Source organism: Oncorhynchus mykiss, chromosome 15 (genome assembly GCF_057628025.1).
Source record: "Oncorhynchus mykiss isolate SJ-2025 chromosome 15, ASM5762802v1, whole genome shotgun sequence".
Classification (NCBI taxonomy): domain Eukaryota; kingdom Metazoa; phylum Chordata; class Actinopteri; order Salmoniformes; family Salmonidae; genus Oncorhynchus; species Oncorhynchus mykiss.
This window is the reverse complement of record NC_143036.1, coordinates 52,720,451-52,732,859: the sequence shown is the minus strand read 5'-3', so window position 1 is coordinate 52,732,859 and position 12,409 is coordinate 52,720,451. Positions and strand designations below refer to the sequence as shown.

At 43.0% G+C, this 12,409-nt stretch overlaps 1 protein-coding gene across 1 annotated transcript in view; it reads left to right on the top strand.

Moving 5' to 3' along the window:
* LOC110490222 (ras-related and estrogen-regulated growth inhibitor) overlaps positions 1-11,975 on the top strand; it is a 41,247-nt gene extending 29,272 nt beyond the window's left edge. The window contains exons 3-5 of the mRNA XM_021563493.3: positions 5,428-5,484; positions 9,365-9,438; positions 10,493-11,975. Coding sequence (XP_021419168.1) covers positions 5,428-5,484; positions 9,365-9,438; positions 10,493-10,903 — 542 coding nt within the window. The 3' untranslated portion in view covers positions 10,904-11,975. The remainder of the gene's footprint in view (positions 1-5,427; positions 5,485-9,364; positions 9,439-10,492) is intronic.
* The last annotated feature ends 434 nt before the right edge of the window (positions 11,976-12,409 follow it).

The window sequence follows — 12,409 nt, the reverse complement described above, 5'->3', positions numbered from 1 at the left end:
AAAGAGGGGTCTGGGTAGCCTTTTGATGAGCTGTTCAGGAGTCTTATGGCTTGGGGGTAGAGAATGTTAAAAAGCCTTTTGGACCTAGACTTGGTGCTCCGGTACCGCTTGCCATGCGGTAGCAGAGAGAACAGTCTATGACTAGGGTGGCTTTAGGGCTTTCCTCTGACACTGCCTGGTATAGAGGTCCTGGATGACAGGAAGTTTGGCCCCAGTGAAGTACTGGGCCGTACGCACTACCCTCTGTAGTGCCTTGCGGTCGGAGGCCGAGCAGTTTCCATACCAGGCAGTGATGCTCTCAATGGTGCAGTCTTTTCAGTCTCACGATGGGGAATAGGCTTTGTCGTGCCCTCTTCACGGCTGTCTTAGTTAGTGTGTTTGGACCATGATAGTTTGTTGGTGATGTGGACAACAAGGAACTTGAAGCTCTCAACCTGCTCCACTACAGCCCCGTCGATGAGAATGTGGGTGTGCTCCATCCTCCTTTTCCTGTAGTTCACAATCATCTCCTTTGTCTTGATCACGTTGCGGTAGAGGTTGTTGTCCTAGCACCACACGGCCAGGTCTCTGACCTTCTCCCTATAGGCTGTCTCATCGTTGTCTGTGATCAGGCCTACCACTGTTGTGGTGTCATTGGCCATCTTGAGGAATGTGTTGGAGCCAGTCATGAGTGAACAGGGAGTACAGGCGGGGACTGAGCACGCACCCCCGAGGGGCACCTGTGTTGAGGATCAGCATGGTGGATGTGTTGTTACCTACCCTTAACACCTGGCGGCGGCCCGTCAGGAAGTCCAGGATCCAGTTGCAGAGGGAGGTGTTTAGTCCCATGGTCCTTAGCTTAGTGATGAGCTTTGAGGGCGCGATGATGTTGAACATTGAGCTCTAGTCAATGAATAGCATTCTCACATAGGTGTTCCTTTTGTCCAGGTGGGAAGGGCAGTGTGGAGTGCAATAGAGATTGCATCATCTGTGGATCTGTAGGACCCGTATGCAAATTGGAGTGGGTCTAGGATTTCTGGGATAATGGTGTTGATGTGAGCTATGACCAGCCTTTCAAAGCACTTCATGGCCACAGCCGTGAGTCCTGCGGGTCGGTAGTCATTTAGGCAGGTTACCTTAGTTTTCTTGGGCACAGGGACTATGGTGGTCTGCTTGAAACTTGTTGGTATTACAGACTCAGTCAGGGACAGATTGAAAATGTCAGTGAAGACACTTGCCAGTTGGTCAGCGCATGCTCGGAGTACACGCCCTGGCAATCCGTCTGGCCCTGCGGCCTTGTGAATGTCCTGTTTTAAAGGTCTCGCTCATCACATTGGCTACGGAAATCGTGATCACACAGGAACAGAATAAGAGCCTCAATGTTTATTTAAAGGAGCATCAACCTCATCACCGTGCACTTTCCCCACCCTGTGACGTCCATCATAGTGTATTTCATCTAGCCTAAAAAAATGCGTTCTTTCCCATGATATGAAAAAAAAGTGCAACATACTTTACTTTAATGTCAAGCCATTTTGAGGATGCTGGAATTATAATTTGGACGAACGTGCGCATGCCTGGCCTACAGGAGACTTTCTAAGTAGCCTAATTACATTATAACATTGTGACCCGGTTGTGTTTATGTCACATAAAAGCTCATACAGTTTAAAAGTTAAATGACAAATATTTATGATATATTGAAGTGTTCGATTCTAGGTGTGCGAGGAATAGCCTTTCGAATTGGAGAGGAGGCAAAACGCTTTTCTGAAGAACTGGGCCTGACAGGAGCATATGTGGCCACTTTATAGGACGACTTGGAAGAATGATGATCTGCAACAGACAGCGCATCTGAGCCTTTCGAGACTGTCCAGACTAGACCCACAACTGATCCAAATAGAATGACACGTTCAAATCACAGGGCTTTTGCGCATTCGTTCAAATGACAATTTTCACTGCTGCCTAGAGTAGAATTTTATACTCACTTGAAAACAATAATGCAATTATTCATTGTATTGTGGTGTTGTAGTCCGGTCTAGATATGATAATTAGATTGTCCCTAAACAAGATCAATAGGGGAGCTTTTTGAGCTGCGTGTCTCATGTCTTCACTGTTCTTCATGCACCTGGCCTCTCCGCTGCCTTAAAGCTATTCCTATTTGTTGTTGTGGATTCATATTGAAAATGGATGAAATACTTTTATGTGGGGTGTGATGGCTAGTTAGACTATTGCAGATCTGTACAAATGATATACCTACCAATATCACTATGAATGGTGGATAGAAGGCAGGATAGACAGACTAGTAGGCAATATTGATCTGTGGTATAGTAAAAGTTAGCGTGCGGAAAAGCATAGTGCATAAGGGAAATACCAAAAAACCTTGACATCGGGGAGGAGCATGCAAGCAAATGAGGAAATGTGGCTAGGATGGAATAAATTGATATAGTAAAGCCTGCAAAAGAGCTCATGTAAACCAGGGGAAAAAAACATACTAGCCTCCCCTGTGCACAATACAAAAACACACAACCCTCCACAAAGCTTGGCAATTTAAGATAGATGCATGAAATGTGTTGTTTTACAGGGTCAGCCATCGTAGTACAGTGCCCCTGGAGCAAATTAGGGTTAAGTGCCGGGCTCAAGGACACAGACAGATTTTTCACCTTGACGGGTCAGGTACTCAAACCAACAACCGTTCAGTTGCTGGCCCACCGCTCTAACCGCTAGGCTACCTGCCACCCTCCCCTATTTTGGACCACCCCAGTAAATTTAGAACTGTCCTTAACTGTTTTGACTGAGTGGACATCAAGTTGACAGATTTGAAAGCTTGCTGTGATTTGGAGCAGTGTTTTCCATTAGCGGCTGTCATTGGCTAATCAGCTGGGTAGTGTATACAGACTCAAGGCATTAGAATGTACCAGAGGCTACCAAAATAGAGCTCCTTCGGAAAAACAATTTGAACCCTGGTTGTGGGCCGCCTGGCTATTTTTATTTGGATGGCTACTCTATGTACTTGTGGAAAACACTTTTCTTTAATGCTTTGAATACCTATTACATAGATAACATATTGGATGGAATTACCAAGTACTTAGTATATATTATGTACTGCCCAATACATCACTGGGGCCAAGCTTCCTGCCATCCAGGACCTCTACACCAGGCAGTGTCAGAGGAAGGCCCTAAAGCCACCCTAGTCATAGACTGTTGTCTCTGCTACCACACGGCAAGCGTTAACGGAGAGCCAAGTCTAGTTCCAAAAGGCTCTCAACAGCTTCTACCTCCAAGCCATAAGACTCCTGAACAGCTCATCAAATGGCTACCCAGAATATTTGCATTGACCCCCACCCCGCCCTTTTACGCTGCTGCTACTCTCTGTTTATTATCGATGCATAGTCACTTTCACTCTACCTACATGTACATATTACTTAAATTACCTGGACTAACCGGTGCCCCCGCACATTGACTCTGTACCGGTACCCCCTGTATATAGCTTTGCCATTGTTATTTTACTGCTGCTCTTTAATTATTTGTTACGTGTATTTCATATTTTTCACTTAACACGTATTTTTCTTAAAACGGCATTGTTGGTTAAGGGCTTATAAGTCAGCATTTCACTGTAAAGGTCTACACCGGTTGTATTTGGCGAATGTGACAAAGTTTGATTTGATTTTGATTTGATCGTCACATCTCAACCTAATTGAATGGCAATTAGGTCTGCAGTGTCCTCGGTTATTGTATTTACTTGGAGTTACTCGACTATCAACTGACAAATGGTAACACTATAAATAACACACTCTACAACATGTATTTTATCTCTCTTAATGTCAAATAAAGGCCCTACATGCACTTAAAGTATCAGATCACAATCAACAACCCTTCAGTAGCCTAATAAAGAGAGGAATGGCGTTTGCTGAACTTTTATGACGACCATTTATTGCGCAGCCATAAAAAATCAATCATTTAAACTATTTTCCAACTGAAGTGAGGAGCGGGATTAATCATAGGTAGAAACCTAATCGTCCTCTGAAGCGGTTTTTACCTTTGTAAGACAACACTCTTCTAAACCACAGGGAAGTGGCTACAGCAACTACAGCCAATGGGCTTATCATTCTACAATAAGGACAGGAGGTCAGTGTTCCAATCCCGTGGCACATAAGGATATTTAATCATTTGAACTGGGACTCTACCTTCCGAATGACGATAGCGCTACCGTTCTACACGCTAAAAAAGGCTGGGTTATTTGGTGACCCGGCGCTGGGTAAATATTGGACAGAACTCACCCTGGGTTAGCAGCTCTGGATTTTTTTAATGTAGTTCATAGGTTATATTCAGGAGGCATGGCCTATTAGGGGCGTGGCTATCACACGTGAGAGCAAATGTAATTCCTTTTCATGTTAAATTTGTACACTGAAAATACAAACAAATCGTGAATATTTTTGCACATTACATATTCTAATATACATTTCACAACATTATTATTTACATATCACAACATTGAGATGCAATATTAGGATATGTGTTATCCCAACATTGGGAAATGCATAGGCTCTTTAGGAACTCAAACACTTGTAATCCTCATTTAAGCCACAAAGGTATCAGTGTTCAACCTTAACATGTGATAACAATACAACATAACAGATTCACATTTACTCTCACGGGTGGCCAAAAATAATTATCTGAAAAACACACCCCTACTAAGCCACCCCTCCAGTCTTCTGATCTGACCCACTGGGTCATATCTCAATAACCCAGCATCAATAACCCAGCACCCAGCATCAATAACCCATCAGTTATTAAAGAAAACAACCCAACTAAGTGTCCTAATGCCTGCAACCCAGCAATTGGGTCATCCAAACAACCCAGCATTTTTTAGAGTGTAGTGTTCTATTCCATTTCTATGGGAATGACTATCATTGGAAAAAATGGCTTTTCACAATTATGACAACAAAGACACAAAGTGACTCTATATGGTAAAGATAGGGGTGAATGGTCATTAGATATTTGGGGAAGAGATGTTTGGTCTAGCAGGCTGAGTCTCTGAAACACACGGCATTTGAGGATGTAAAACAATTCAGACAACTAATACATATTTGTATTCAGATGACATGCTGCTATATCTGTATGCACATGGTCCCTTTCAGGCCTACAATCATCTGTCTCTAAATATTCCTGCTTGTAAGTGGCTCTGATTAGATGTGCATATCAGAGCGAGGTTGTTGTTCCTCTGAACTGAAGAAATTGTTGCGTAATCAGATGAGCACTCTGTGCATCTGATACTGAGTGGGGAGAGTGTTCCATCCCATCCAAACTGATTATCTCTGTCTGTCAAGACATAATCCTATCTTCATGTTTTTGCTTGCTCTATATTTAAGTTAATTGAACGAATTTGATTACAGCGCAGTATGTTAATCTCTCTCTCTCTCTCTTCCTCCCTCCCATCTATCCCTCTCTCTACAGCTCTAGTGGTGAGGTTTCTGACCAGACGTTTCATCTGGGAGTATGACCCAACGCTTGGTAAGACACCCAACCTACTCATCCTGCTATCATAGGCAGCATTGAAAATAACCTGCACAACACTAGTCTTAGTGTGTTTTGTGCAGCCAGTAAAGCACTCTCCCTATGATTTTGGGTATCAAAGGCTTTATCTGACCTCAAAGGCTGTTTTGATCCGGAGATGGCTGTGCTGCGTTGGTCAAAGCCTTCTATCTCTGCGATTTATCATATCAAGATAGCAACCGAAATAATAATAATAATAATCACTCCCCATGGGGTAATATATTTCCCCCCATAGCTCCTCCACACATCATACAGATTAATTTCCTGACAATATGCCTTTTAAGTCAGGCCTGTCCTCTCTGGTTTTTGTTTAAAGGAGAACAACATCACAACCCTAGCCTGGGTCGGGGATTTAAAATGCTATGAATGCTATGTGATTATGAGACAGGGAGAGAGGCGATGCCTTAAGTTTAAGGTTTAAGGGCGAAGCACCATTCATTCACGCCAGTCGTCGGTTTTACACTTTTCCAGAGAAATGTGTTTGACTATGACTAAGTCAAGGTGTGCCCATTGCAGTGTGTGGAAAGTAAACGCTAATCTAAGGGAATGCACTCACTGCAGGAAGGCTAAAGAAGATTTACAATCTAGATCTGTAGACGGTAGCATTTGATAGTAGCCACAGGCTAATCAGGTTCATATTTAGGCTAACTGACCACAGCGACCGTGCAAGGGGAGGGTCGTGTAGTAGGCCTACATCCTGTCATTGGCAGGAAAAGCCTATTGTGGCATGTTTTGCTTGAAGCTAGAACAATATTGGGGTTGTCCGGTTCATGGTTCGAGAGTCAGCCTCATTAGAAGTGGCACAGACCCAACTGTTGGCATGGGAAGCAGAAACATGATATAGGCATCAAGCCTCATTGCATGCAGACATTTCAATGTTATAGATGCTATATATACATACAGTATACTCCTACAAATACCAATGGTCTAAGATATGCTCATAGCATGCTCTCAAACAATTAGCTGGAAAAAGAATTGGATCCTGCAGATATTTCATATCTTTTTTTCACACTGCAAGCCAAGTCTCTGATTCCCATTGACAGTTTCCCCATTTTCCCTCTGAATGTGGTGTTCTTTTTGGTGCAGGCTCAAGTGCTTGTTATTCGAACAGCATTCAGGAGTATAAACCTAGTACCCACCACAGCTTATTTCCTGACATCATCACACAAGGGTTGAATGAAAGATGAAGGCTTTGGGCTGAGAGAAAGAGAGAGAGAGAGAGAGAGCTCACAGCTCTGTAAGAAACATGGACGTTCAGGAGAATATTGAATTACCACGCCGACAGATTAATTTCATGAAGTTTCAGAACAGGGTCTGGAAGCAATTTAATCATGTTTTTGCGAACAGTACCCAGTGTGTGTGTTTTGTAGGTTACACATATCCTTTGGTGGTTTATGTGAGTCCAGAAAAGTAACGTGATTTTAATAACGTGCCTTGTAGTCTGCTAAATTGGTCATTTCATAATATGATGATACAGTATAACCCTTACAATGGAGCTCTCTGATTAAATCAACACCATGCGGCCATCTCAAAATGCCTGTCATGCAATGAACAGCAATCTGTTTCGATTGACATTCAAGAAGCACTTCGTTTGCGTACAGTAGGCGCAGTCTGCACACACAAACGGATTTGATGAAGCTATGATAGAAAGAGGAAATCTGGAGGAAATCTCGACCACATCTTTCTCTTGACTTCTAAGAGACGCCATCTGCTTTTTGTTTTATCAGCCGTGCAAAATGAAGCTGTTTTTTAACGACAGAGCTTTCCATTTCATCATCATGTTGGTAAATAATTCAACTGTAGGAATATGATGATCGCTGTTGAAACCTTGTGTTCTTTTTTTGGTGTTTCCTCAATTGTGATCTGTATTGTCAGAGGTTAGGAGTTAGGATTAGGATTTAACCTGCACAAGGGGGATCAATGAAATATGAATCAGGAAAAGCATTTTTGGGATGGAATTTACACAATTGAATATACAAATACACGAACACACAGTTTAAGCATACCCCTTTCCCATAATCATAGAATCTATGTGGGTGTATGCATTTTCCTGGCTCTGAAGCATTGTCATGCTTGTTGCCATGACACCGATATTTTGACAATGGCGGCATACCCTGCTCATTGCGGCAGTCTTGTCAGGAGACTCCCCCCCCCCCCCCCCCCCCCCCAAATAAAAAATTCAGAGTAATGCATTTCTATGGGTTTTCATATTTGATGGTCCTCTGTTATTGTTGAATTGTAAGTTATTTAGTTCTCTGACTCCACTCTGCCCAGCTAACACACGCAAGCGCTAATATTATCTCCTCTCTACTGTAGAAAAGGAATGAGAGAATTCCATTCATTGTCACTCACTGGGAAACATGTCAGCAGTGTAATTATGTAAATTGGCTTGTCATTAATACAAGAGGATACCTTTAGGTTCATGCATATTCCGAAAGTAGCTGTGAACAACAATGTATACCCCCTCTGATCTAATCTTATTTACCTCATGGAATGAACTCTTACCAAGTCACTCCTCAATAAAAACGGGCAGAGGAATCTACTATATAACTACTACCTCCTGGAAATCTACTATTAATCTCATTTATTGAGGTCATATGACATTGCACAATTAGGGGAATAAATAGCACAGATAGAAACAAATAGGAAAGCAGCTGCTTGGCTGAATCATATCATGGATGTTTGGCAATCCAGTGAGTTAAGTGAGCGGAACAAGAAAAACATTTCTACGAGTTGTAGTAGTTAACAAGTACAAACAGCTTGAGACGGGGGCTGATAGAAGTTGCTATTGACAGATCTGTTGATGTTTCCACTTAATATTCTGGTATGAGACGTTCTCTTTCGGCATTCTAAAATAACAACAGCAGCAGCTAGAGGCTCCAGGTTCTCGCTAGGAAATGAGTTATTTGCTGCCAGGAAAATGACTGTGGTGTTGGCCCTCCTTAAGATCTTCAGATATGTAGGGTGGACCATTAAATCATTCACAAGCCCTCCTGTCCATGCTGTCAATACACAAAAACACATAGTAGGTGTGTGTACTTGCGTGTGTGTGTGTGTGCAGGTGTGCGCTTGCACGTGTGTGGATGTGTGGCAGCTGAAATGGAACGTCCCGTGAGACCCAGGCTTTCGCCCCTCGGAAAGGTGCTACCCTCCGACTATAAAAGGCAGTAAATCAACACCCTCACTCCGTTCTCGGTGACTAGCGGTCACTCGGTTCGGTGACATCTCACACGGACACAGCGTTTTGCGTCCCAGAGGGCGCCTGGGTAGAGGCAGGGATGATGACATGCACAGCTAGCTAACACCCCAACAGCACGTTCTGGTGTTACTGACTGTCATACTCCAGACCCCCGCCATCTTGAATAGTAGCCACCCACCATGTTGAAGAAGTTTTGATGAGACACTGAGTAACAATCTGAAACTGAGCAAAAGATGAGATTTACAAACACAACAGGCTTGCTAAATAATGCCGTGTTCTCCGGTGGAGACAGCAGTGAAATCTCTCTCTACAGGGAGATCTAAAGTGCCTTTTAGGGTTTTCGTGAGTTTACACAGATGTTTTTTTTTTTTACAAGAGGCAATTCAGGTGAATGACTCCTCATCGAGTTAAAAACAAAGAGGGTCATAGCCAGCGTTCACACCTCTATCTTTCAGCTAGGTGTGTAAGACCTGACCACCTCTTGTCCTCTTGGTAAAGCTGCCCTGAAGCAAACCAGAGGTAATTCAACTTAATGGAGTTCATTGACCACCTAAACAACCAGGTGGGCTCAACTGTGCATGATAGACATAAACATGTTACCATCTTCTAAATGGGGTTTCCCATTTTTGTCCTTTCCAGAATCAACATATCGCCATCAAGCAACCATAGACGATGAGGTTGTGACCATGGAGATCCTTGACACAGCCGGACAGGTAGGAGCTTCAGCAACTTTGCACAGAAAACAACAACGTTTGTGTAGAGAAATGTTTATACTGTGACTGGCAATAGGATAAGAATCATTCATAGCCAATTGAAAATCCCAATTCAATCCTACTGTATAGTGATGACTTCAGGGATTATTCTCAGTAGAGGTCCTAGCTAGACTAAGTCCTGCGCTAGCGTTGCTCTGTGCTGTTCTAATCAGCCGTTGGGGTAAACACGTTATACTTTCCATCTGGGAGAGAACCCAGCAGCATAGGCCTTCCATCCCAAGATAAATGTGCTGCCGCTGCTGCTAGTTTGTGTACGTAGGTGTTCTGCCTGCTGCTAATTTCCCCCGTGACACGTCCAGTCAAGTCATCCTTCTCTCATTACATTGTATTCTATTTTGAGAGTGCAGGGAGTGGGAGTTTAGGTGAGGGCCTAACCGAGCGTTGCTAGACCTGTCTTTCTTCAAGTTCAAAAGTCGGTCAGTTATATAGATGTCAAGTATCACTGTGTTTCATGTGAGTTATGCAACAGTTATTGTAACAGGGTTATTATTGCCAATAACATTTGGAGGTCAAGAATATCTCGGGCTCCTGCTTGCGCAAGTTTCAGACTTTTTTTCCTCACATGACCAGTAAGTTTTGTGACAGGACTGGCTGTTCCGACTTGATGAAATCAGGAGCAGCTGCTGAAATTTGCACCCAGTTCAGAAGGGTAGCCGATTGTTCAAATCTGGGGGATTTAACAAGTATTATGTTGAGAAAGGAGAAATAAAGCATTTGAATTCATTAGAAACATGTGCAGTCAATCATTTGCAGCTGAAAACTTAGTGGAAGTTTTTTTTTAAATAAAAAGCTCTGTTCAGTTCAGATGCCTCAATTGTCCATCACTTGTTCAATGAAGGCCCACATAGAGCTATTCTTTCTTTTCCTTGTGGATATGCCAGACAACAAGTGGGCCTATTGGTCAACATCAAATGTCAATAGTATTCTAATTAGCTAGCTAGTTGCCAAAAGATTGTTTCTAAAAAGATCCTTCCCTCCTGTATCTTTACCTCAGGAGGACACGCAGCAGAAGGAGAGCCACATGCGCTGGGGCGACGGCTTTGTTATCGTATATGACATCACTGACAGGGGCAGCTTCGACGAAGTGGCTCCTTTGCGGGGCCTCCTAGAGGAAGTCAAGAAACCCAAGAATGTCCCGTTGGTTTTGGTGGGCAACAAGGCCGACCTAGACCATGCCCGGCAGGTGGGCACAGAGGAGGGCGAGCGGCTGGCCGCCGAGATGGCGTGCGCCTTCTACGAGTGCTCGGCGTGCGCCGACGAAGGCGGCATGGTGGCGGAAGCATTCCATGAGCTGTGTCGCGAGTTGAGGCGCCGCAAGGCGGTCCAGGGCAAGGCCAGGCGCCGTAGCTCCACCACCCACGTCAAGCAGGCCATCAACAAGATGCTGACCAAGATCAGCAGCTAGGGGGAGCCCGTGAGCACACTCCACAAAGAGGATAAACTCAAGACGAACTAAAAAACAAAGTGACTGATTTCAAGGGTTTAGATGTGTGGAAATATATCCTACAGCCATCCAAGCTGCTAAGGAGCAGGAATATTAAATTATGAATGAACAGCGAACCTCTTCATACTTAGTATCAATGCACAATCAATGAAGATTTGCATTGATACGGAGTGTGTCGAAAATCGCTCTTCATTCAATACTGATTCTAAAGGGGAATGCTTTTGGCTATTTTTACTTGCTCTTTGACCATGCTCCACAATTAAGGTCAGAAACACAAAGGGGAACATAATAATCACATGATGGAAACTACTTTGTCCCTGAGGGAGGTGAAGATGCTTTTGTTTCATAGCCAACTAGGACATTTCTGTATGCTGCCAAGGAAGAAGGTAGAGTCCATTATTCAGAAGTCCCAATTCTCTGAAATTCACTCTTCCTTCTTGAGCGGCATGGTGAATACCTCCAGTTGTGTCCATAGCTCCACCAACTTTAAACAAAATATACAAAATAATGTCCGTCATGAACCCACCCTTTGTTTATCAGAAATGATGAACAAACGAGTTGTAGTTTCCTCTCCCTGTAGTTTGTTTGTGGGATAATGTTTTGATATGCTCTAGGCCAGTGTTTCCCAACCCTGGTCCTCCAGTACCCCCAACAGTACACATGTTTATTGTAGACCTAGACAACCACATCTGATTCAACTTGTCAACTAATCATCAAGCTCTCAATAAGTTGAATAAAGTACTTTAGTCCAAGGCTACAAGGAAAATGTGTACTGTACACGAAGACCAGTGTTGGGGAAAATGTACCTTTAAATTGTAAACTATGTATAATATTGCCTTTATCATTGGTCTCAAAGGAGTGTACAGTACATAACCCAGAGGCATACAAAATGGTGGACATGTCTCCTGTATTTTAACCAAATGCTGTTTCTTCTCCAATGTACCCGACCTGTCTCTGAGTTTTGAGAATGGGGATAAAATGGACAAATTTGCTGTGCAATTTTAATAAACATTAGATACATGCATATCCAAAACGAGTTTGAAAATGTATCTTTTCTGATTCATCTTCAACAGTATGTTGTCATGCAATAACAAATGTCATTGTTTGTTATTTTGACAGTCTAACAAAGAGCAGGTATTTTAGAGCAGGTACGCCAAATAAAAATGTTTTTTTTCCTTCACATTTTCAAACAGTCCATCTATGTTTTCCAATGGAGCTATACATTTGGGTGAGGCTTTTTTCTCGACCTGAGTAGCCTCGTTTCACTGCCAAAAATCGAATTAAACCATCAAGTGTTCAGCGAAATAACACAATGTCAAATACAGGTAGCCTAGTCAAATAATTAACATCCAATCACATCAATCAAATGTATTTATATAGCCCTTTTTACATCAGCTGATGTCACAAAGTGCTGTACAGAAACCCAGCCTAAAACCCCAAACCGCAAGCAATGCAGATGTAGAAGCA